At 44.9% G+C, this 26,176-nt stretch overlaps 1 protein-coding gene across 2 annotated transcripts in view; it reads left to right on the forward strand.

The window, feature by feature from the left end:
- The window catches only part of MAP3K3 (mitogen-activated protein kinase kinase kinase 3), a 37,264-nt gene extending 12,789 nt beyond the window's left edge, over positions 1–24,475 (forward strand). Inside the window, exons 5-17 of one of the 2 annotated variants that reach the window (XM_032134114.1) lie at positions 494–593; positions 1,605–1,718; positions 4,649–4,772; positions 8,565–8,698; positions 9,533–9,594; positions 11,143–11,210; positions 11,441–11,533; positions 12,366–12,557; positions 14,135–14,283; positions 16,027–16,158; positions 16,845–16,974; positions 17,675–17,852; positions 20,378–24,475. In XM_032134114.1, the coding sequence (XP_031990005.1) occupies positions 494–593; positions 1,605–1,718; positions 4,649–4,772; positions 8,565–8,698; positions 9,533–9,594; positions 11,143–11,210; positions 11,441–11,533; positions 12,366–12,557; positions 14,135–14,283; positions 16,027–16,158; positions 16,845–16,974; positions 17,675–17,852; positions 20,378–20,606 (1,705 nt within the window). In that variant the 3' untranslated portion in view covers positions 20,607–24,475. The remainder of the gene's footprint in view (positions 1–493; positions 594–1,604; positions 1,719–4,648; positions 4,773–8,564; positions 8,699–9,532; positions 9,595–11,142; positions 11,211–11,440; positions 11,534–12,365; positions 12,558–14,134; positions 14,284–16,026; positions 16,159–16,844; positions 16,975–17,674; positions 17,853–20,377) is intronic. The other variant, XM_032134115.1, reaches the window with a different exon arrangement.
- The last annotated feature ends 1,701 nt before the right edge of the window (positions 24,476–26,176 follow it).

The following is a 26,176-nucleotide window of genomic DNA, read 5'->3' on the forward strand; positions in this document are numbered from 1 at the left end:
AATAGTTCATGTGTGAAGAGGATCTTGGATTGTTTAGCCTGGTGAAGAGGAGGCTCAGGGGAGACCTTGTTGTATCCTGTTATTTCTGCCTTGTGACAAGTTTGTTAATTGGTGCTCACAATCCAGCTCTTTGTGGCAGTATCTCAGCTGTGCCAGAGCAGGTGGTATTTTTTAACCCAAGGTGCATGGGGCATTTGTATCCTGTAATGTGAAAGACATTTATTCAAAAAAGGATACTTTTCTGCCCAGGACAAAGGGATTCTATTTGAAATCTCCAGCTGAGTGTTGTATTTTGGCAAACTCTATGGAAATGGGCCAGAAATCAGTAATTCCTTATTGAAATAATACATACAAATTTAAATTTGAAAGGTTCACTACCTGCTTGAGGATGAAAGGAAACCATTCAAATGTGGGTTTAATGGTTCAGCCATCTGATTTGATTGCTTTATCAGGTGTATCTCTGAACTGAGTCAGTGATTTTCTTTCCTCCCAGGATTATCCCATTCGTCCGTCCCGTGCGCTACGAAGACGTGCAGCAGAAAGTGAAAACAGCCTTTGGGCAGCCCCTGGACCTCCACTACATGAACAACGAGGTACTGAGCTGTCAGTGGTCTCTGGATGATACATCCTTTCCCCATCACAAATTCTGTACCCAGAAATATTAATTTTTGGGTCTTCCTTTAATACAAGCCGGTGTTGAATCCCTGACCCAATGCAAATGTGCTGATCCTGATAAAGCATCTCACTGCTGTGTGTGTTGTACAAACATCAGCATCTTGTTCCCTTGTTCTGGTGTTGCTTAGGACACTCTCTTAGGAAAGTAAAAAAAAAATATTTGAAGTATTTTGCTTTCAAAAGCAACTCTTGCAGGCCAGTCTGTGCAGTGAGAGGGCTGTGGGCACTGCCATTGGGAGAGGAGGTGACACAGGGAGCAGCTTTTGTCGCTGTTAATAATCAGAAGTATTTTGGTGGCTTTCTCATCCTGGACACACTGGCTTTTCCTTGTTTTTGGGGTTTTTTTGTTGTGGTGTTGCCCTAATGAGAGAGATACAAAACCCCAATCACCAGAGAGAGTAGGACAAAAGTGAGAGTTCTTTGTTAATAAAATTCCCATTTTAAGGTGTGAGTGGGCTGTAAAATAGAGGGTGTCTCAGCCTGATTTCATGGAGTCTTAACAGCAAGTTTTAAATTCTAATTTGATTCCCTCTTTCAAAGTCTTTATCTTCTTTCTACCTGAAACCGAATTTTCACTTGATCATTAGGTCTGGATTCATAAGTATTCTGAGACCGTTTTCTCATCAGAGAGTCAGGGGCTGACTTGTTCTTTGCAAACAGCAAATCCAGGTAGCAATTAATGCAATTAATACTTTCATGGGTGGTGCTTTAGAGGATAGGGTCAGCCGTTTCTCTGACATGGGAGTAAAACCTCATTAAAAAGGACAGTAAGACAGTATTGGAATGAAAATTTGTGGAATAACTGAGCAACCAGAATCCTGTTTCATATTCTGGTATTTTTCTAATGTTTGTTCAAATACCTAATGTAGAAGTAGACTTATTTTTTTCTGTCTTTTCTAATGATTTTTTTCCTGTTCTTTACTTTGCAGCTCTCTATTCCTTTGAAAAACCAGGATGACCTGGATAAAGCTGTAGACCTCTTAGACCGGAGCTCAAATGTGAAAAGCCTGAGGATACTATTGCTGTCCCAGGACAGAAACCATGTAGGTAACAACTTCTGGGACTGCAGCAAAATGAAGGGGTTTACCCCTCAAGACTCTAAAGCAGGATGGCAGCATTACCTGGGAGTAACAGGGATTATAAAATCACTCTTCCCAGGTGCAAATGCATGTGTTTATCCTCTTTGCTTTGGCTCAGCTATAGGTGTCTTTTTGTGTTGGGACTTTTTTTCCTGGCTTTAGCAGCTGTTTGGGGGCTAAAACACTGCAGCTTTTTAAGCTGTCATGTGAAGGCCATTTTATATCAAATACCCAGTGGCTGTAGGCAGAAAACACTTGATGACATGTGGAATTATTTGGCCTTTGGAGCACAGGCTGTCCTTGAAGAAAAGCCTTTAGCACTTTTTTCCTGGGTGAGAAGCCTGGGGACAGCTCCCAGTGATTTTTCAGCTCTGTAGCCCTGATGCACTGAGTCCAGCCTGACTCTGTGGAAACTGAGTTGCCTTTGCTAATAGTGGTGTATTCACACCTAAGATGAATTGGTTTGTGTCTTGGTTCGCTCTCATCTACCATAGGTGGCTGTGGCAGTGAGTATCAATGTACTTTGCTTTTTTCAGCAGAAAAGATCATAATATGAGAAATAAATCTTTTAAGTCAAGCTCCCAAAGATGCCCATTTTGGACAATGAATGAACTGCAAGCTGAAGAGGGCAAAAAGAGTCAGAAGTTTCCCTTATTCCTGATCTGTGACTGGAAAACACAGTTCACTCAACCAGTATCTCTATTTTTTTTTTTCTTCAGAATTAATCTCATGCAGCTTTTCAAGCCAAAGACCTTGATAGCTTAGATACTTGTTTTGTTAATTACCACATTCTCCTGAAGAGTGTGACACAAAAAGCTGCTCTGTTGGTAGTAGCTTGTCAGTCTGGAACGTTCATCCCTATTCAAGTTCTGCAGGCTGGGAGCTCAACTCTTGAAATAATCACACCTGTAATTCTTGGAACTGTCATGATAACGTAAATGGACTTCTAGCTGTTCTTTAATTTGATGATCCATGGTAATGGAAGTACAAAGACCTTCAGGAGTGTTAACAGCCCTTTCCCAAATGACTGGGAAGGTCTAGGAGGGGATGATGCTGTTCCTTGTCCTGTGCCCTTTCCCTGAGCATTTGTTGCTGCCTCTTCTGAAGACAATACTTGGAAAGAAGGTCTTTGGTCTGACCTGGTGGTCTGTGTTGTCAGGAAACATCCTGCAAAAGGTGGCCTCAGCTTTTGGTACAGCACAGTCAGACAATCCTCTTTCCCAGCCCTCTGTTGATGTCAGTGCCTCCAGGCTGCAGCCAGCTGTCAAATGATACCATCTAACTTTGCATAACCAGTAAAACACTTGGTAAATCTCACCCTGCACCAGCCAGTAGCCACTGCTGGTGTTGTCCGTTTATTGGCTGTTTTTTCCTCTTTTACTCAAAGCAGAAACAAACAGCAAAGCCTTCAGTAAGTGCCACTGTTTCCCCCCCCCTCTCCTCCAACTTCCTCTGCTGCTCTGAGTTGCCTGACAGGAGAGCCCTCCGTGGGATAAAGCCCACAAGCCTGAAGGAGGTTTCTTGGCTGCATGATCTCATCCCACTGAGGGAGCGGGAAGCATTATTTTCCTGAAGTACAGGATGCAGATTTTGTTTTGGTTGTGCTCTTTTCTTTTTCTGGGGATGGAAAAGTGACTTTGGCACAAATGTCTACAGAAAGCAAATGAACTTTACAGCAGTAGCTGGGTCCCTTGTACCAGGAGCCTGTGTTTGTGAGCAGCATTCAGATTAATTTTCTTACGTCTCTTCCTGTGACTCGTTTCTTTTCTCAGTCGGTTCGCGCCTGTTGCCAGTCTTTTCTTTATGTTTAGAAACCAGTGGGGAGAACTGGTGAAGTTGGAACACCTGTAATACCAAAACCAGACCGTCCATCAACGGGGTGACCTCTGCACCCTTTATCCAGCTCCCATGAACCTGCCCAGGGTGGAGGTTTATGTGATTTAAATTAGGCTCTCTCCCTACTCTTTCAAGTGTATGTACTTATTCAATGAGCAGCCATTCAGTACTTTATTACTGAATTAAAGTTTTTGGAATAGTCATGCCTTGTTTGCCTGTCATGTTCAAATAATTTTCAGAAATCAGAATTTATTTCCCTGAGGTGTCTTTGGTTATGTTCTTCTCAAATAAGATAAATTCTGTAACTCTAAGAGGAAGGGAATATTACACCTGCTTGTAAAACAAGGTGTGTTGGGTCAAGGTTAAAATTGAAAGTGTCTGTAGGTATTGAGCCCCTGCTGTAACACAGGATCTCATTGGCTTGGGGGAGGTTCCATGTGTCTCATTCCTCTTCCTGCTTTGAATGAAATTAGGGCTCTGTGGAAAAATGATCTTTAATTAGATAATAGCTATGTAAGTTCAGGGAAGGATGAATAAATTCATCTTGGCATCTCCTGACTGTTGGTGCTATTAAACTCCAGAATTTGTTTTCACTTAGTCAGTCTGAATTATGAATTTACTTTTTAAAGGCTGTGGGGAGTCAGGTTGCTTCTGAAACAGTGCAGGATTCAGAACTTGTCTCTGCTGGCCAAGGTGGCTGATGGAAATTGTGGGTCCTTCTGTGTCCTGGCCTCAGGGGGGGACAGGAGCCCCTCGTGTTTTACAGGTACCTGGTGGTGCCAGACACTGAGACCTGCAAATCATGCACTTGAGTTGAGCTGCACAAGAGCTTGTTCCAGTTCTCTGACTCCTGTTTTACACCATAACTGTAAACCTTGCTCTTTTGCTGCCTTTTTGTTTGTGTTTTCTGAATTAATAAGATTTTGGGCTGTGGAACTGTTGCTCAGCACTTCCTTGGTACTAAGCATAATATATTTGAAACTGTGGTCAGGCTGCTCGAGCTCCTTCATCTCACTTCATTTTATTTTATTTTAATTTATTCTTTTCATTTTACCCAGCAGACCAGTTCTTCACCCCATTCTGGACTGCCCAAGCAAGTCAGGATTAAAACTTCCCAATCTGTGGGGGATGTGAGCACACCTTATCAGCAACCAGAACCCAGAAGTAGGCATCTGTCTGTCAGTGAGTATTTTTGCCACTTCTGCATGTTTTTGTTTGTTGAAATGTATCTTTGGGCACTAGTGTTTATGGTACAGCATTTAGGAGAGCCATGAGAAATTGAAAGGTTATTCTAGGACAAGGCAGTTCATTTTCAAAAGCTCTTAATATGTTTACAATAGAATGTTTCAAAGTTCCTTGCTAAGTTGTGGAACAGCTGAGGAGCTGTTAAAGGGGATGTCCTAAAGCCAGAGCCATTGTGGTTAGAAATCTGGAAAGCTGATGTGAGTCCATTAAGCTTTTTATTTAGATTGGCAATTTCAGTTCATGAAACCTAGATTTGATTTTTTTTATGTCGGGCTTTGGAATCTGTCCTGACTTCTGTAATCAAGCATTTTACTCGGAATTACTACTGCATATCCAGCTAGTGTCCTACATTCTGAGTTGCCTAAACTTTCACTCTTGGAGTTATCAGGTGAGTAGAGCACAAGACAAAATCAGAGGTGCACAAAAGATAATGAAAAAAATCAGAGTAACATGTACCTTTGTCTCATTTCTTTGGGTTTCTGTTAGCTCAGTGAACTCCTGTTTAGGGGAAAGGTCCATGTAAGACTTCTGTAATTTTTATGACTTCCATCCCTGGCAGATTTGTGTTACTTCTCCCAATTTCTGTGTTACAACCTTCTGTATAACTGTGCAACACAAGTCAAATGTATTCTTGAAGGATGCTCAAAGCTGTTAACCTTTATATGAAAAACTAAAACATGTAAAACACCTTCCAGGACTTATGGGCCCAAAAAAGTCTGTGGTTTAGGATTTGGCTCCTTGGTGTGAAGCTCAGTGAGCAGTGAAAGTGGAGGAGGAAGGTGAGAGTGTGAAGGCCAGAGCCTGAAATGCTGCTCTGTGTAAAATATTTCTGCTTCAGAAATGAGAGAAGGTAAATTTTGCTGGAAACAGAAGCAGAGGATGACTCTGTTTGTTACAACAGCTATTTTGGGGCTTGTCAGAGCTGATGTCTCAGAGCACAGGTGATGGGAGTCACGAGGGCAGCACCAGGAGCTGGGAATGTCAGAGTTGGTTTGTTTGCAAGTTCTTCTCTGTGGCAAAGGAGTGCTTCAGTTTCATTAACTCTGTAAACTTGAGGCAGAATAATTACATGATTTTAGATCAGTATTTGCAGTGCAAAATATCAAATAATAAATAAAGATTAAACCACAACAGTCTCCCTACTGGGGCGCCCAAACCAGAGTTGTATCCACACTATTCTGACCAAAGGTAACTGGGAGAATGAGCTCAAGGAAGGACTTGAGAACTAGACCAGTAGTTCTCAATGTGGGACTTGTCTAACAAACCTGTTGTATCCTGTGGAGAGTTTGCTGATCCCCTTCTGTACAGTTTGTTTTTATGAAGCAGCAAACAAAGAAGTGCTGAAAGCTTGTGAAGTACGTGGCTGAAATGGGGACAAAAAGACTTTTCCCATCCTTCCTAGTTTGAAGTTAATATGCATAAAAAGAGCAGCATTCCTTGGTCCTGAGAAGGCAGTGGTATCCATGCATGTCTGAACACCACATTTCTTTTTTAACAGACAAATTGAATGCCAAAAATATTTTATTTAAAATATATCTCTCTCTCTCTCTCTATATATATATATATATTTCTCCTTTACTGACATTCTGAGGTATTCAGATAATGGTGCCAAAGCCAACAGACTATAGCGAATGTCTGTCATGGATAAACACGTAACAAGTAGTAAGGGGCCCCTTCTATATCCCAGTTACACACTCTTTCCTCCTATCCCAGCTTATGGATAATTTCTGAATAGCTTGTCATTCAGCAGTCAAGGAACCATTAGTTTTATTTTCTGAACATGTCGTACTAGACTGTCACATTATGAAGAGGTCCAGAAGAGTTCCAGTTCTGTCAGAGGTCTGCTGGTAATTTGGCAATAGCTCGGTCTTGCATCCATTTCTTCTTCCTTCTCTTTTCCTATCTTTGGTTTGGAAAAGGAACGTGCCCCGTTTCCTGGTGTTTCAGGCATAGAGACTCTCCAACTCGTACCATGTCATGCATTTAAAGTCCAAAGCAGTGTTCAACAAAAGCTTTTTGCAAGCAGGAGAGGGACCTGTGTGGCTCCTGAGCTCCAAAGGGCCTCAAGCCTGCTGTCACCAGTTCAGAGCTTTGGAAGTAAAGATAACTTTTATTTAAAAGAGAAAAAAAAAAAGAAAAAGTTGCTAAGCATTCTGGCAGGGCTTGTGTTTTTTCCACTCACTTCCTTTGATATACATGGATTTAGTGCCAACTTCCTTTTCCTGCCCAGGGATGGGGCCTTTCCACAACAGCAGCTGGGCCAGCGCCAGCGGCCCTGGGCTCGCTGTGGCCGTGGCACGGTCGGAAGGAGTGAAAGTGCTCCCGGGGCTGGGGAGCCACGCACGCTCTGGGGTTCTCCCACCCGCTCCACATGGCTCCAGACAGCACGGGAGCCCCGAGGGCTGCTGGGGGAGTCAGGTGGTAGCTCTGAGCAGTAGTAGACTGTGGACTTGACAGTCTTGGGCTTAATGATCTTGGAGGTCTTCTCCAACCTTAATGATCCCATGATTCTGTCAATCTCCTTTTGTTACGTAGTTCACCCCCCTTGCACTCTAAGCCATGCCAGCATTGTTCATTTTCCTTCTGCGGCCCCTCAAAGGTGTGTGCTCTGCTTTTCAGCCCCCTCAAAGGTGTGTGCTCTGCTTTTCAGTTCACTTCTCCTGGCTCTTTGCCTTTGCTCTTTTATGACAACAACTTCTACAGAAAATATTTTCCTTGGGAGAATATTTGCTGATCTTTACCCATCTATCCTAGCACCTGAGTACACACAGTTAATTAAAGACAGTGTTGTAAGGAGCACAGCTTGAGAGCTGATCTTCACCTGCTGCCTCCGACTTCATGGGTGACCTTGAGCAGATTGGCTGGACCACAGCAGTTCTTGGAGCTCACAGTGGGAATTGGTGGCAGCTGCAGGTGGATAGGTCACTGCAAAAGGGGGATTTTTTCTTTGTGTGTCTAAAGTTTCGTCTTCTTTGAGACTTGCAAGGAAAAAATAAACCCTAAGGATGAAGTTTCTCTCAGTAGGTAGCACAAGAGAAACTCTTTAGGTAGTGCCACTACAGATGATTAAACTGTTTTTCTCATCCTTTGGCCCCTAAACATACTTTCTGTCCTTCAGCTATCTCATCCAATTACCAGGAATTGCAGATTAGGCCTCCAAAACAGTGGTTTGGCCCAAACTAACTGTAAAGTTTGATTTTTCATGCAGTAACACAGAAACTGGGGGTTATATCCAAAGGTAGCAGTGCTCCCATGGGATACTGAAATTGCTGGGTGTCAGTATAACTAGCTCAGCTGATAATGACCAGCAGGAATGTGCTGTCACTCAAAGGAAATTACCGTAAATTTATAATTAAGACAGAAGAGTGGTTGCCCTGACAAGTGTTTTGTTTAGTGGAGATTAGCAGTGGAGCTCATGCCCAAAAGCCAGGGATTCCTGGAATCCCGCCTTCCCTGAGGTGCTGAAATTATGCTCAGGAAGCTGAGCAGAAGAGGTTAGAAAGAGGTGTCTGCTTTGTCAGGGGCTTCAGCATCAACCATGTAGCTTCTAAAACATCAGTACAGGTGCACATCAGACAATTTGGCTTTCCTGGTTCCACATCAGTCCAGACCGTAGGGCTCACTCTGGAATTCCTGTGGTCACAGAGGTTCGGTGTTAGAGGAGGTGCCTGGGGTTTGTTACACGGGCAGTGTCAGCCAGCAGCAGTGTCAGCCCTGTCCTTGTCCCAGGTTCGCAGAGCACGGGCCGGAGCTCGCCTCCGCCCGGGTACGTGCCGGAGCGGCAGCAGCGCATCGCCCGCCAGGGCTCCTACACCAGCATCAACAGCGAGGGCGAGTTCATCCCAGAGACCAGCGAGCAGTGTGTGAGTATGAGCATCAGGGTGCAACCTGAGTCCAGCTGTTAAGGGATTCTGCTGGGATCTGGGCCCTCTTTTTCTTTCCCAAATATTCACTGGTTGTAGTTGCATCAACACCATTAGGTGGTGAGGCACAGGTTGTCCAGAAAGGTGTGGCTGCCCCATCCCTGGAAGTGTCCAGGGGCAACCTTGGAGAGCCTGGTCTAGTGGAAGGTGTCCCTGCCCATGGCAGGGAGTGGAATTGGATGATCCCTAAGGTCCTTTCCAACCCAAATCATTCTGGGATTCTAAAAGGTGCTGCTTTGTGCATTTGAACAGCTTCAAATTGTAGCTGTGTGAGCTCAAAGCCTTTGTTGGGCTGCCAGAAGCAGTTGCCTGTTCTGGGCATTGCCCATCCACCTCTGACTGAGCAGTTTTGGTGCTGTCACACGTGTGACAAGGTTTCCTATTACCACATTTGTGTGACCCTCTTGCTTTTGAAACTCTGCTCTCCATTCAAAAAACTGGGAAGTGAGGCCAAAGGGCAACTTGCAGGTGGAGGCAGCAGCACCAGCAGAGACTGTTCCTGGAGCCAGTTGGGATCAAAATGCAGCACAAGGCTGGCTAAAGCTTGCATTTTTCACAGCAGAGTCCTTCAACAACTAAAGCAGTGCCTCAAATTTTATATTAACCTAATTTTTGTGGGAGATAAAGGAAAATTGTACATTTAAGTAGGCTTAGACTCCCTTCTTCAGCTGAATGTCCTGTGGGCAGGCAGTCGTGGGCTCTGCTCCTCTGGCACAGCCTCTCCTGGGCCCTGGACTGCACTGATGTTGCTGTGTGCTTTCTTCTGTGTTGCAGATGCTGGACCCTCTAAGCAGTGCTGAAAACTCAGTGTCAGGAAGCTGCCAGTCTTTGGACAGGTGAGCGGACAGGTACAAATGTACAAACTGGTGAGAACGTGCATGCTTAGATGGAAGTGCCAGTTGTACTTACCTGACTTCCTACCTATATCCCAGTGTATTTCTTAAAGAGCATTGACTGTGTCCTAAGGCTGTGTTATTTTCTGGCACAACCACAGACCAACAAACTGGTGCTTCAGTGGCTTTATGTTATAAATACAAAATTCTGAAGCGAGCAGCCTGTGTGGAGCCGCCTCTCTGAGAACATCTGGCTGCAGGGTATTTAAATCTCTTTTAGACAAGGCTCTACTTGTTCATTTAAAAAATAAAACAACATTAAAAAAATACCCCAAACTATTTTTAAGGTTACAGAAATAGATCATTGCACTAGATTGCTCTGTTCTGCGAGATACAAAGTGAATTCCAGAGGTAAACAGGGCTCTTTCTTTGATGAAGAGTTTGTCATAGGTTGATGCTCCAGATCTTTTTCTTCCCTTTCTTTGCTGACGGTGTTGCTTGAGGTGCTGGTGGGCAGCCAGAGGTTCTATTAACTTGAATAGCAACTGTGGCTTCCCAGCACCTGTAATATTGCACTTCAGCGTGTTTTTAAGATTCCTTCAAGCTCATTCCTGTAGGTACCATATGCTTTTATGTCAAGCACTTGAGGTATGGATTTGTAGTTGTTCACTTCCTCCCGTTTCTGGAATCACAAGGAAGCACTTACAGTTAACTCTGTGTGTGCATGCATTTATTTACTGAGGGAGCGTTGCTGATTTGTTACCTTTCTCTCCCCTTTCTCTGCCCTTACTGAAGGAGGAGAGGAAATAAAAAGCCTTCCTGGTTATTTGTTGTAGGAGTGGGCATCATCTGGGGAAGCTGCTGTTCTTTGTGTGATGGGAATCTCCTTTGGAGTCTAAAAGCTGTATCAGGCTGCTCCATGTATGCTGGGTAACAAAAAAAGGTGCCAAGAGCACAGCTTTGGCACAGATTGAGTTTGTGTAATCTCTTAAGAGAGGTTAAAGACCTTGTGCCAAGTAAGGGGCCATACTTAGGCTTTGTGGAGGAGCTCTGCTTGCTGGGGAGAAACGTGAGGGTTGGAAATGGGACTGTTTGTGTGTGTAAGCTCATCTGCTGCTGGAGAGAGGAAAGTGCACCCAAGTTTTCACGAGAGGAGTTCTTGCCCCTTGTGATGAGTCAGAGGGGCAGGGATCTCCATTCTTTACTGCCCTGTGAGCACTGCCCTGCAAGTGATACCTTGTTTTCCTCTCAGCCTTGGTTTTAGCCTTCCACTTCTCATGTCTGAAGGAATCACTGAGTCTTGTACCACAGACTGGGGAAACACTGAATAAATGGCTCAAACTGCACAGAAGGGCTGAGTACCCACACTGGGGAATAGTCTGGTTAGCTGGGGCCTTAGCCTGGCTTTAGCTTTGCAGATGCAGTGTGAAATCTTTGCAGGGACAGGGATTTGAGAACCCAGTGTTCAAATGTATTTGCTTATATTTAAAGCCCTTGTAGGTTTTGCTCTGGTAGACAGCAAAACTTATTCTTGCCTTCTTTCTCTAATAGTCCTTCTTTTCGGAAGTCACGGATGTCAAGGGCACAAAGCTTTCCTGATAATAGACAGGAGTTCTCAGGTATGTCTTTGGTACAAAGGTTATTTGATCCAGACATTTTCTGCTCTTGGCTGGCCGCCCTCCCTGCTTGCTGGGATTGTATAAATAGAAGAACTGGGGCTGTGTTGATGGAAAAGCTATGGAAGTTATTTATTGCCTCTTCCTAAAAACCTGCTGTTACAGGAAAATTCTGTGATTAGAAGTTATATTTTTTGAAGGAACCTCACTTTTGTCTTTGCTTCTCCTTCCAGACCGTGAGAATCAGCTCTACGACAAAGCAGGCAAAGGTGGGACCTACCCCCGGCGCTACAACGTCTCCATGCAGCACAAGGACTACAACGATGGTGAGTTGGTCTCAGACCTCCCATTCCGGGCTGGAAAAAGAAGGTGAGGCAATGGCAACCCCTACACGTGAGTGTAACTCCTAGCTGGAGAGCCTGGAAGTGCCCTGGTCCTTGCAGTTAGTGCTGGGCTTGTGCATGATGCCACATTTTCATGGAAACCCATGATGGTTGTTTGTAATTCTTTGTTTACTTTGTAATTCATTGTTTACTTTGTCCTTTCTGGGGTTATCCAGGCTGAGTAGGGAGTTGTGGACATAGTTGTTAGACTTGGCCCTATATAAGCAGTTTCCTACCACAGAGATTCATTATGCTTTGCTAATTTGCATTGCAGACTTGCTTCTGGGTCTTTTAAATATAGCAGGGACTTAAAGAATTACATCTCTGCTCGTCAGATGGCTTTATGCAAATTAATCTCTCAAAATTTCATGAGGTGCAAGTTGGCACGATCTTTGTTTATGGTTTTTATTTGCAAGTCCAGGCACGTTATCTAGAAAGTCATTTTGTATGTAGTTGTTTACAAAACTTGGAGCTTGTGCTCAGAGCCTGTAAAGCAGATTTTTCCTTTGGGAGGTAAGTTTAGATCTTACAGCACTGAGGGCATTGCAAAGTGTTCTCTGCCTTCTGCTTTGGGAATGATCCAGAGCTGTACTGAGCTCAGGCAGCATCCGCCCTGAGGTGTTACATTTTTGCATCTCATCTGGTTGGCTGTAGCTTCTGCTCCATGGGAACAGAGCAGGACATGGGATTTCTCCCCCTTCTCCCCTCTGCTCAACCCTCAGCCATTACCTTCCGCTTGCAAGCATTTATTTTAGAATGTTACCTTTTCCCCCAGGCCGGAGGACGTTTCCGCGGATACGGCGTCACCAAGGGAATCTTTTCACCTTGGTGCCTTCGAGTCGTTCCCTGAGCACCAACGGGGAGAACCTGGGCCTGGCCCTGCAGTACCTGGACCCCCGGGGCCGCCTCCGCAGCGCCGACAGCGAAAACGCGCTGGGAGTGCAGGAGAGGAACATTCCCACCAAATGTAGGCACTCGCTGGCTAACGGGGGAAAATGCTCCCAGGTTGTGGGCAAGGAAGGCTCTCAGGGTCCCAATACATTGCCATAACCTGGCTTTAACGAGCCCTTAGAACTGCGTCGTTCCCTGGCTCTGCCTTGAGACTTGTTTATCACACCCACAGGACAAGTCTTTCGCTTCTCAGGTTTCTTCTGGGAGCTGGCCTTTGCTTTAGAAAGCATTGCAAATTCAGCTAAGAAGTAAAAAAACTTGCTTGATCTAGATGATCTACAGGGTTCTTAAAACAGTCAGACAAGCTTGTTTATTTTCTTGCTACATTAACAGTTGCAGTCAGGCTTTTGGGTTACAGTTATTCTACTAGCTGAGAGCTGTATGTATTTCACTTGCTCCTTAGTGAAGGGTTTACTTCTGTATTAATGGCATCCTTGAGTTGTTTTGTTGGACAACTTTCTGTTATTAAAAAAAAAAAAGAGATGGAACGTAAGTTGTTATCGGTGAACTTCAGATATCCCATACAGTAATTTAAGGATTAAAATGAAGAGTAAGCTGGTAGCAGAGTAAGGAACACACTAAAATACCAACTGGCAGTAAATCTGATTAAATTAGACATGGCAAAGCTAATCTCTCAGCTCTTCTGTATTTTCGCACTGTCCAGATGGCTGGTTCCTGTCTTTGTTTTTAGAGTTTTTTGTTAGATACAACATAATTGGATGCACTGCACTGCAGGAATCTGGTCATGTTGCTTTCAAAGTTGGAGCTAAAGGACTGGTCTTTGAGTAATATGCTTTGGGATTAAGGGCAGTCTGAAAAACTGGGCTCAGGTATTAATCTCTGGGTCAGGAGACTGCTGCTTATGGAATGTGAGGATTCCTAATGCCCTGGGGATGGAACCTCCTGCTGGGCTCTTGGAGATGCTGCTTTACCTGGGTCTCATGGATATTTTTATCAGGTCTGACTGTTCAGCAGGTAAAGAAGATACCTGTGCTAACATGGCCCCTACTTTATCAATCTCTAGTAGGGAATTATGACTTCTAATCTTTCTGGTTAGAGGGAGCCTTGCAGTGAAATCCTTCCCACAGAAGCAACCCCAAGCTAGCTTGGCAAAGAAACTCAGAATAATGTCCTTCAAGTTGTCTCAGAAGCTTAAGTCATTCCCAGCTGGCTGGGATTGATTTAGCAAGGCTGATCCAGCTCTTCTTCATCTGATGCATGTGATAACTACAGATCAGGGGTTGGAAGCTGCTGTTCAATTGCTGCATCATCTCTTAAGGCAGTGATTTTGTAGAATCCACCTGCTGGTGGAATGAAATTTCCCCAATCCCATTGAATAACTTGTCTGTAAAACACGTTTGCAAAATGTTTTGTGGTGCCATTTTAATGGGACACCAGTCAGCAGATCCTGAGAGTCTGGGTGGTTGGATTCTGTTCAGAGCTCTGCCGCTACCTCCTTACTCTGGGAGAGCACCTCATTCGACTGCAGAACACCTGATTCAATCCCAGTATGATGGAGATTGGTCCTTGAAAAGCCCACCTTTGTTTTAAAATAGTATAATGAAAAGAGAAATTATTGCTGTTCTCTTTTAGCTCCAAGTGCTCCAATAAACTGGCGCAGAGGAAAACTGCTGGGCCAGGGTGCCTTTGGCCGCGTGTATCTGTGCTACGACGTGGACACAGGCAGAGAACTTGCAGCTAAGCAGGTCCAGTTTGATCCAGAGAGCCCTGAAACGAGCAAGGTAATTCTTATCTCAGCTTCTAAAATCCTGTAAGATCCTGTACTATGTCTGTCTCCGTCTGTCCTTGAAAGCTGGCATCTTATTTAGTCATGTGGAGAAGAATAGGAGTCATTTAAAAATTACTTTTCTGTGTTATTAACTTCAGCCTGAAACTAAAATCCATTTTCTGGTTTCATTCTTGGCTCTCCCTTCTCAGCTTTTTGGTTTGTTGCCAGGTTACTTGAGGAATACTAGACTGCCCTGTGTTCCTGATTAGACATAGATGTGAATGAAACTAAACCCAGCAAGAGTAGAGGGGTTTTTTTCTTTTTTGAACAAAAAAAGCTGCTTGCACATGCAAAACCCATTTCTGGGTTTATATGGTATACCCTGTATCAAGTGCATTAATTACCAATTTTCACTTCTGAGTTCTCTGTGTCCTTAAAACAAATTGAGTTGTGGGGTGTAAATTAATCAAGAAGAGTGATGTGACAACACTTTAGAGACAGTGGAGATGAGACGGGCACCTTGAAATTATGGGAGAGCGCTCAACGCCCTGCACAGGGGATAGAGCTGGAATGGCTTTTGGGTTCTTTGCTAGTGTTTTAACAGTGTACCAGTTTCCCAATATTGAACAAATTCACTTTGAGCTAGAATAACTGATCCACAAAGATTTAATTATTCTGATTTTATATGGGATATTGGTGCCAAGATATGTCCTAAATTGGGAAGTTCTACGATGTCTCTGTTGTAAATCAGACAGTAACTCTGAGCCAAGGAGGAACAGGCTGGAATATATTTTGAAGGCACTGAAACTCCAAACCTTAAACTATTATTTGGCCTGATTAAGCAGCTTCCTCTGGTTCCATGTGTCCCTGCAACATCCACGTTCTTGCTCTAAGGTTCTTCATCCTCTTCCAGAGTAAGAGAGCTGAACCTGACACCTTCCCATGGCAGGGCTGGAAAGAGTTAAGTGGGACTAATTTGAGAGAAAACATTATTCCTTTTTCCATAAATCCTCATGCCTTTGATGTTCTTCCTGTTCAATCCCTGGATTCAGCAAAAACCTGATACTTTCTCTGAGCAGCAAATGTCTGTGATTCCATCTGAAGTTGTTGGATAACCTCTTTGCCTTTGCACTGTGATACCCTGTTGTCTGTGGCAAGAGCAAAGCAAAGGATCAGTTTCATGTGCAGAGCTGCAGATTCTTTGAAGTAAATAGGAGAGGAAGCTGTTTTTAGGGTTGATTCCAGTAAATCATCAGTGTGAATCAGAACAGAACTGGGTGACAGAAGCTTAGCAGCTCTCAGCACCTGTTGTTTTGCTCTCCAGTGGGTTGAGGTTCCAGTTCTGTAACTGTATTCAGAGCTGTTTCATAGTTAACACTCCCTGCCCTCAGCTTAGTGAGAGAAGTGAGGTTATACCTGTGTTGGTGAAGAATCCTTTCAGCCACCCGGGGTAAAGCCATGCAGCTGATGGAACCAAGGCAAGAAACAAAGTTTTTCTGGTACTAAATCCATGTGTGATACTACCTGTGTTCTATGAGAGCTTCCACACCAACACTTACCTGCAGATAATACAGTAAAAATGAACAGGAAGCCCTGGTAATGTTTGCCTTTTCTTAGAAGCAGATAAACCGATGTCATGGATTACACTTTTCAGTGTAGTAGTGGTCTCATCCTGCCAGTGACATGACAATTATTTTTTATATTTATGATATATTTCCTGGGGCTGCAATCTTATTTTCTCCTTCAACATCCATAGGAAGTGAGTGCGCTGGAGTGTGAAATTCAGCTGCTGAAGAACCTCCAGCACGAACGTATTGTGCAGTATTACGGCTGCTTAAGGGATCGAGCAGAGAAGACCTTGACCATCTTCATGGAGTACATGCCAGGGGTAAGAGCAGCACAGTCAGGGATCAGAAAGGGAGATGGCTGGGTTTGTTAATTGATTTATTAATTGCTGTGATCCCCCTAACCATGTCATCCACCTCAGACCCTCTTAGGGCTGCGCCTTCTCACGCCGGCTCATAATGCCACCACTGTCATTTTATTTATGTCCAAATAACCTCTTTGGTTTTTTTCCTTAAGTGTCTTGTACTTGAAATTATTCTTTTTATTCTATATTCTCTTTAATAGTCACTAAAGGCAGTTCTTTTCTTCAGTCTTAATTTGTTCTACCAAAGTACTTCAAAGGACTTGGGCCAACATGTAAATGCTGGTAACTGAATTAGCAGAATCATGGTACAGCAAGTGAGGCTAAAACTGACTCTCCAAAAAGGGAGGCTTTTCACCCAGATCAGTCTGCTTAACTATTTTATTGCTTGTCTTCACAACCAGTTGTACCAGCAGACAGAACCTCCTTAAGCTGTTTTTGCCTTGAAGCCTGTCCTTATTGTTCTTAAAAAGGGCTTCTTAAGGCAAGGTGCTCAGAGAGCCTCCCAGAAAGGCTTCAGCAGAGGCCAGAGTTCGTTGCTGGGCCAGTTGGGTGTCTAACACCCAGGGCTTGTGGGAATTGAGTGGACACTGCAGGAGTTGTGCTTTGTCACTTCTTTGCCAATTCCTTGTGTCTGCTTTTTGCAGGGGTCAGTGAAAGACCAGCTGAAGGCATATGGAGCCCTCACGGAAAACGTCACCCGGAAATACACCCGGCAGATCCTCGAGGGCGTCTCGTACCTTCACAGCAACATGATTGTGCACAGGGACATAAAGGGTGAGAGCAGTGGGCAAGGGGAAGGAACTTTCCCAGCACAAGTGCACTCAATTTGAGAGCAGAAGGGTTTCACGTGGGCACGTACCAGATAATGGCAGCAATGGGGTTCTTGGTCTCATTGCAGCTTTGGAGGAGGAATTGGTTTTGGTGTCTAAACCTCAGTTTGTGTCCACATAAAAGCTAAGCTCTAAAGTTTGCTTTTTCCCTGGTGCTTCGTGTTCAGGACCTCTGACCAAGTAAAGTGGAGATTGACTTGTTTATTGTAGGAGTTCAAAGCGGTTTAATCGGCTACATCTGTTACCCAGCTGACCAGAAAGCAGTGCTTGCACTCACCAAAGCAGCATCCCAATAAAATCCTCTACACAACTCTGTTCTCTCTCAGCCTGTGGCCTGGGGGCCCTGCTAGGCTGGCTGAGCTGTTTACAGGCACTGTAACAATGCTGATGCTGACTCAGCTCTCATTTCCCTCCTTCACTTCCTTGTGTTTTTCCCTGAAGTTTTTCCCATTTACAGCCATTAGCAATTGGCTTGTCTACAGCCTGAATTAAAGAAATGATGTTTAGCAGGTCACCTGAGGCTTAATGGGGAAAGAGCCATACCATGAGCACGGGTATTTGGGGTTGGATATCGTTCTCTAGGCTGTGGATCCAACAGCTGGATTGCATGAAAACAGCTGTCTTCGTTTTTTGTTTCTGTCCAGGTGCCAATATTCTCCGTGACTCTGCTGGGAATGTGAAGCTTGGGGACTTTGGGGCCAGCAAACGGCTGCAGACAATCTGTATGTCTGGGACAGGCATCCGCTCTGTCACGGGCACTCCGTACTGGATGAGCCCGGAGGTGATCAGCGGGGAAGGCTACGGGAGGAAGGCGGATGTGTGGTGAGCCTTTAACTTGCTGTCCATACATCACTGCACAGCTCTCCTGGAGCCAGATAAGACAGCACCTTCTGTCATCTTGTCTGGATGAAAAGTTTTAGGAGAATCGAAGTCACTGATTTGAACTCAAGACATGATCTTCTGCAGGCTGTATTTCGCAGTGTTAACACCTAACTACTCATTTGGTTTTTCAGGAGCAGTTTTAGTTTTTCAGAAACAGTTTCCACTCATTCCTTCCTCACACTGATTGCTGTTCTTTTGCTTTCTGGCTGGTGCAATGTTTTCATCCTTCTTGTGCTCTCAAGCACTTGGTGGAATTCTTGGGGATGTCCTGTGCAGGGCCAGGAATTGGGATCGTGATCCTTGTGGGTCCCTGCCAACTTAGGATATTCTGTGGTTCTATGATATCCCTTAGAAGAGCAACTGAAGGTTGTTTAGGGAGAGCCCATTTATTTAGTTATAAAATGAGAGTTATGCTTAAAATGTACTGGAAATTAATAGAATTTTAGCCTTAAAGGAAAGATGCCCAAACCTGGAACAAGAGAAAAGATCCAGATGATCTGCATGAATGGAAACTGTAGCTGTGCTATTATTGGCATAGCTAAGGAATAGCCTCTATCAAAAGAGCAAAATGGTCCTGTGCCAAAATGTTAATTTTGGAGGCCTTAAAAAGGTGAGATTATAAAACTTAAGTAAGCAACAGGGACAAAAGGTCTGGTTGTGCCTCCACAGTAAAGCAGGGCCTGTTTCCTGTCCAAGCAGCGAGTGGAAACACAGCTGAAAATGTCTCGTCTGCAAAGGGTTAAGTCCTGCAGACTCTCCCAGTTGAGATGCTTGGGGAGAGAGTGAAGCACGTGCCCTTCCCCCTGGGTTGGTGCAGTTGTGGATTTCCTCTTGGTGCTGACATTGGTCCATTCCCATCAAAGAGTCGCTGCCGTTGGCCAGGCTCCAGTTCCTACAATCCCAGTCATTATTTCGGGGGGTCAGAATTTTCCAGTGCAGCGCTGGTCCCAGGGTGGATATGTATGGCCCAGAGGCTCAGAAACGTAACAAATCCGTCCACCTGGCTCTGTGCCACTGCTGCAGGCCCCTCTCCAGTTTTCTTTTTCCTAAATAGCAGAATATGTTAGCTATTTGTTATTGCTGGAGTGACTTGACATGAAAAACATTCCTGCTGTTTGCTGAATATCTTAAAGAAACCGGATCTGCTTAAACGGTATAAATCAGTCTAAACAATAATATATCCCTGCTTGCTTTTGAGCAAACCCCCAGCACTTCAGCACACATGGTTTGCATTTTCTGTACTCTCTTCTAGTAAGTCTGAAATGGCTGGAAAACTGTAAAGTTTTCACGTTGGATTTTAAACCTTCTCGAGAAATCAGTTCTTGCATATTCACTGCATTTAATTCCTTTCCTTCCTTGTCTTGGCAATTGATGCAAGTCTGCCTCTCAACATGTCTTTTCCTTGCTTTTCACCTCAAAAGAAGGTTTAGTTTTAAGGTAGAGGAGGCAGTTTTGCCTTTTTAATGGAAGATGTGATGAAAACACAGGATTGGATATTAAAAATTCACTAATGGCTTTTACTTAATCTGTGGCTTGGAGGAAGCAATTAATCCTCTTTGAATAAAGCCCTATCAGTGCAGTGCCACAGAAACCATCTTCCCTGGGAAGGTGTTGGAGTCACGTTGCCTCAGAAAGGTGGCTCAGCCATGTCCCCAGAATCACGTCCCCTGAGGTAGCCTGCAGAGCCCCATTAACTTTACAAGGAGTTTTTCCTTAAGGTAATGATGCATCTGTCCCACAGGGATTTAACTTACTGCCTTCCCAGTTTGGAACTGTTACAACTTCAATTATTTTTTGACTGATGCTTGGTTTCTTGTGAAGTGGAGATATTATTAGGTTGGCTTTTTCCCCAACGTGGGCATTTCGAGGCTGTGACTGAAAAGGGATTTTGCTGAAATGGCTTTGTGGGGTCAAGGAGCTCTGATTCACTGAACCTTGAGTGTTAAAAAGTCTGTTTTCTACCTTGCAACTCAGCAAGTTGAGCCTCTGAGCAACCTGGTCTAGTGGAAGGTGTCCCTGCCCATGGCAGGGGGTTGGAACAGGATGGGCTTTAAGGTCCCTTCCAACCCAAACCATCCTGTGATTCTCTAAGTGCCTTTGAGTTACAACAGTAGCAGCAGCACCTGAAAGTACCACCGAGGTCAAACGGTGCCTTCAGGGACGTTCCCACGGGCACCTCTTGTCCCCTGTTAACACAAATGTTTCCTGAGAGGAGAATTTGAGAGAGGACACACAGCACTTGCCAGGCAGTGGTGCCGGCCCCCCTGACTCAGCACTTCCCTGCTCTCCTGGAAGGAAAAGCAGCTGTGGGCAGCTCTGGCTCCGAGTCGGGGCACGCGCGGGGTTTGCTGAGCACAATCCCCCCAGGAGCCATTTCCAGAGCTGGAGCTCGCTGGGGAGCTCTCCCTGAGCATGGGGCATTATTGGGTGAATTCTCATTTGATTTTTCCTGTCTGCTTTCCCAGGAGCCTTGGCTGCACCGTGGTGGAAATGCTGACAGAGAAGCCCCCCTGGGCCGAGTACGAAGCCATGGCAGCGATCTTCAAAATCGCCACCCAGCCCACCAACCCCCAGCTCCCCTCCCACATATCAGAACATTGCCGGGACTTCCTAAAGCAGATCTTTGTGGAAGCCAGGCACAGACCCTCTGCTGAAGAGCTGCTCAGACACCAGTTTGCACAGCTCCAGTACTGAATTACCTCCCTTGCTCGCAGCTCCTGCCGGGCTTTCCGTGCCCTGTCTGGTCTAGTTGCAACAGCCCGTTGTGGTGCTGCATCTTCAAAATGCCAACTCAGCTAGGCCTAGTCCTTTGGGGAAGTTCTGCCAAGGAACTTAGGGTCTGCTCTCGTGCCTGATTCCTTTGTTTGCTGGACTGATGTTCATCCTGCCGACAGCTGTCCAAGCAGAGCTACATTTTTGCCCCAAGTTACCTGGATGTGACATTGCAGCTGGCTGCGTGTTTTCTGCAGGCCCAGGAATGGGAATCTAACAAGCGTCTCACTGGTTGAACATAGGAGAAAATCTGAACCCAAGTGGGAACTGGAAGAGCTCCACTCTTCAGCAAAACAGAAACATGCACCAGCCTCCAGACCAGCTCTGTCTGGGGGAGTTCCTGGTTTTCCCCTGCTGGGGCTCCAGAGGCGTGTCCAGTACCTGAATCCAGCAAAAAGCCATGTGTCACGGAGCATGCGCTCGCTATAGTGTGGTATATTTTTCTTCTTGAGTATTCAGCATCTGAAGGTGTTCAGAAAATATTGATTCAAAAGTATGTGAATAGTGTTATTTTATAATGAACCCGTGGATTTGGGGCTGGGGGTGAGGGAGGTCTTTCCAGCTAAATGTCGGGATAATCATACAAGTTTCAGCAGAATGCAATCACTCCAGGGCCTGAGGAAAGGGCTCTCCCAATGATGTTGGAAAATCCAGAGCTAATTTCCAAGGTTTGATCTGTCCCAGCATTAAGACAGTGTCTGTCAGTTTGCGTCGTACCAAACAAGTCTGTGCTCCTGCTTCTTCTCTCTGGGGCTGCTGGGTCCAAACAAAACCCCTCTGGAAGGGAATTCTGCAGAATTCAGCTTCCTCCTGCATCTCTTTGGCTGGTAACTTTTTACCATCCTTTTAACCAAAGATAGTCCATCTGGTGCCCAGGAATTTACTTCAGGGTTTCTTTGAGCACATGGCCTAATGGAAAATTGAGGGTTTCTTGGGGAGAATTACCTGGACACTCATTCTTGTTGTGCACAGGAAGCTGGAATCAAGCTCAACCCTTCGCTGTGTGTTGTTGGTTTCACAGGTGTGTAAGTGGTCATTTAAGAGTTCCATAAAAATGTTATCACCTAACTTAAATGAGCTTTTGTGGGAGTCAAGTCAAACAGGGAACCAGGGAAAACATTTGAAATGGGAGCAAATATCTAAAATTACCTGGAGATCCCCATGCAGGTACCAGGAAAATCTATCCCAGTGATTGTGCACTTCAAAGATATCACAAATCTGAGAACTGAGGTCCTGATGGCCTCAAATCCTTTATGCTGATTTGGGCACTGATAATCTTTATTTCACTCATGAAAGACCAGCAGTTTTAAAGTGCTGGGGATTCATGGAGTGGTTGTAAGTTATCTCTGAGAAGTGAAACTAAGAAAAGCAAATGTTACTTAACTAAAATATTGCTTTATAGGGCAACACTGAAGGTGTTCTGCTCTTGTATTGGAAGGTTCCACACACCTCCACTCTTCTCCCCCATAAAAATTTGAAAATTGTTTCATAATGCAATAAAATTAAGTTTTTAAGTGAATGCTAATAACAGGATAAGGCAAGTTTTAATGAAACCAATCTCCTTGAACACATGAAAAATACTGTGTTGAATTAAAAGAGGAAAAAAAAAGAACCCTAAAAGCCCCAACCAACAAAAAGTCCTGAAAAGCTTTGACAATATGAAGTGTTTTTTCTGTGCCAAACCCAGAGCCAAGTGTAACCAGTAAAAGCTGGTGTTGGTTTCCTTTCCAGTGCTCCCTGCACTACTCCAGTTGTGGGCACTTAGGGGATCCCTTTTACGAAAGCCCTTGTTCCATAATTTATTTAATTCTAGTGGGAGCACTTCTGTTGATCTTTTTCCCCACCAGGAACTCAATTGCAGATTGTCCAGACCCTTGGCCTGACTTCTGGCATGCACTTCCCTGTTGCCATGAGGGGAAGCGAGGGTGTGATGCTCCCGCTCGGAGTTAGGGAGCTTTTCACACCACTTTGCTGGGAATGTGGGATCATCCCTGGAGTCTGGATGACAAAAGTAGGGGGGTCAGCACAGCTGGGGGCCCAGCTCTTCAAGCCTTGCAACCTAAATATACCAAAGATTAGAGTCTTCATCCACTACCCATCACTTGCAGGGGTCAGGAGCACGGTGACGTCTGCGGGGGTTTCCCTCTGTCCTTGGCTTGTCCTCACCAAATCCAGACCTTCTCCCGTGATCTTTCTCTTGCTGTCCCACACGCTGTGATCCGGGAGAGAACAGGGCATGAGGAAACAGCATAACTTCTGATGTGTCAAAGCAACTCAATCCTCAGGACCTCGTGGCTTTTACCTCACCTGCAGCACTGGAGGCGGTTCCAGAGCAGAGCAAGAGCACCCAGGACTGATGGGCTCGGTCCTGTCCCTGGAGCCCTCGGCCCTTCCCTGTGCTGGATGTGCCTCCTCTGTGCAAGTCCCTGCATTCCAGGCTGTAATGGGGGTAAATAACAGCTGTACAGTGACAGAGAACACGGGGCCAGCTTGGACGGGCGCGTCCGGCAGCCGCCCCAGCGCCACGCGTTCGGCACAGGAACAAGCCAAAGCATTACCTGTATGTTTGGAGATGCACTTTTATGAATGTAGTTTATATCGCTCTTTTTTAGCTCTTTTTACATCATGTAAACGGTGATGCCTCATACTTTTTTTTTTTATTTATATCGTAAAAGATCATATTTGGTGATTTTTATATATATCGACTGTTACAGGGTGGGGGGAGGTGGGGAAATAAATTTGACGCCTTTATGAATTTAAAAAGGAAAAAAAGCAGCTGGTTTTGCAGAGAATTTGCTGATGGTTTATAATGAGTAGAGCCAAGCCAAAATGCCTCTTTGTTTCCTCACAGCCCTCTTGATTATGGAAAAGGAAGATCTGGATTCCTGAGTCCACTGCTCCAATGAATAACTTGGGGCTGACATTGATACCATGGGCTTTTAACAGCCCTGGCAGCAAAAGAGTTTCAAGTGGACAGAAATGTAATTATACCTCAGAATTAAATTATGTCTGGCCTCTTTATCCTGGCAGACTAGGAAAAAACTGGGTATAAACTCATTTAGGGGAGAGTGGAGGAGGAGTGCCAGGCTGACAATAAGCTATTGTGTCGATTCCAATTGTCGTGTTGGGTTTCCTCCTATTCCTTCCAGTGAGGGATATATAGGGAATATTGAGTATTGGGATCCCTGATGGAAGGTGCTGTAGATATGGAGAATATCCTGTTTGACAAAGAATTTCTAATCATAGTCCCAGTATCGGGAAACAGTTAAAGCTAATCAGAAAAATGTCCGAGATTCCCATTGGAGAGGGACTTGGGGGAATTTGGCTGTCCCTGAGGTAGTTAGGAAACAAAGTAGTGACATTTTGGTCTTGGTGTGACGATTCTGTGCATTCCAGGTTATTTGCCTGTTCTCCAGAAAATCCCATCTTTGCCCATTCTAGTGGCAGTTAGGTTGCATCCATTTGGGTGGGGTTTTTGGAGTGGGGTTTTTTCCCCTAATTTGGAATCATATTCCACAGGACTTGAAGCTGCTCCAAAGAGTTCCCATTGCCACCAGTTACCAACATAGACTGACCAAGAGTGAAAAGGTAGGTGTGCCAGGAGCAGTTCAAAAAGGAAGAAAAGGGTTTTGTTATCACCATAAGTGATGCAAAGCGGGGAGAAAGGGCTTTAACCTGGATTGTGCAGAAGACCTTGACCCAGTAGTCTCTATTTACAGACCGGGGGCTTGCAGTGCAAAGCCAGGCCAATGTATCATTTTATTTACAATAAAATTATCATTTATATGAAAGCCTGGTTTGGTGGTTGTCCTTTTAAAAAGCAAAAATTTGGAGAAGGAAAGCCTCTGGATTTCAGACAAGTGGAAGATACCATGAGCTCCCTTCCAGAAATGGAGCTTCCCAGCTGAACTGGAGCAATCTGGATGGTCTTGCATTGACTGTAGCAGTGATTTGGGGCAGAACAAGCTTTGCTGTCCCTAAGTAGGACAAGACAATGGGTAACCACATCTACAGATACTTTCAGGCTTTATTTTTTTTTCCAGCATGCTGTGTTAGGAACAGACAGAAATAGTGCTGCTATAAAATTCATCTGTTCTCCTTGCTGAAAGGCGGATTTTTTCCTCTTCGTGCAGCTTCTCTCTCCGGTGTCACTGTCACTTAATCAGTATTTGGGTGCCACTCTGTGCTCACCACAAGCAGCCTCCAGTTGCCTTTTCCCAGGATGTAGCTGCTGTCAGTGAAACACTGAAATATTTGTCAGTGTAAAATGTGAACAGATCAGAAGAGGGGGGTTGACCAGCTGATCCAATAGAAACCCTGCACAGAACCAAGCATGTGTGTGACTCCTGGGGCTGTGCTAGCACAGATAAGAACCATCAAGTGCAGTTGTCTCAGAACAAAAATGTCTTGTGGAACCAGAATAAAGCACCTCCAGCTGCTTCCCAACACCCCCTTGTGTGCTAGAACCCACAGATCCTGCCCTTGCCAAAGGAGGAGCCTGGGAACTCTCTGTTACCTTCACTTTGAGGGTGATGCATCCCAAAGCTGATGCCTTTCTTCTCCTTTCCCCTCGGTGTGTTCAGTGGGATATTTGCTTGAGATTCCCATCTTGGCCTTGTCTGATGGTCAGGTTTCTCCTGGACTCTCCTCCTGGTCACCCCTCTCAAAAGAAAGTGGCTCCGTAGTAATTCTGCTTTCCATAAATACAGAGTGTGTATTCCTAACTGGAGTCGTCCCCACAGACCCACAAGGAACATCCAGTCCAGTTCCCAGCCCTGCACAGGACACTGCAAGAATCTCACCTGTAGTGTGGTGGTTGAGCAGGGGCTGGGAGAAGAAAATGTTTGGAGCCTTGGAGGTAGAAATTATCAGCCCCAAAACACTGACTAAAGCACAAAAGAAATGCAGCAAAGACCCTCAATTGTCTTTTTATTTCTGGTAATTTGTGCTATGAGTGTTTTATGGCCCAGGGGCAGGGGACTTAAGGTACATTTCCTCTCTAAATCCACTTCTGAAGCAAATAAAATACAAAAATCTCTACAGAGGTTGGCTGTACGGCTGTGGCTCTTTTGGGGTAGTAAAGTGTGAACCAGGAGCAGTGTCTTCTGGATTTCATACTGCTCAGGTGTGGGTGTATTGCTTATATCCAGCAATCTGCTCTCATGTCACTGGTTCTGCAGCTGAGCTCTGCCTGGTGCTATCTCATCCAGAACTGGACATCTGGATGGTATGGATGTATATGGATTTATATGGATTCATACTGATTTTTCTTTTTCCCCAAACAGCTTTTATTACATGACTGGCTTGGATTCTTATGTTCTGGAAAATGTCCTTCCCTGGGCTGGAGGGCAGGTTGGTGCTGAGAGCCCCGTGCTCGTGTGGAAGCACAAAAGGAAGGTGTGGGGGGTGTGATATGCAGGGTGTTGATCATCAGTCGTTTGTTTCTTGGGTGGCAAGAGCAGCTCTGCCCTCCGAGAGGAGGAATTGCAGGT

The sequence above is a fragment of the Corvus moneduloides genome, chromosome 26 (genome assembly GCF_009650955.1).
Source record: "Corvus moneduloides isolate bCorMon1 chromosome 26, bCorMon1.pri, whole genome shotgun sequence".
In the NCBI taxonomy this organism is placed as follows: Eukaryota; Metazoa; Chordata; class Aves; order Passeriformes; family Corvidae; genus Corvus; species Corvus moneduloides.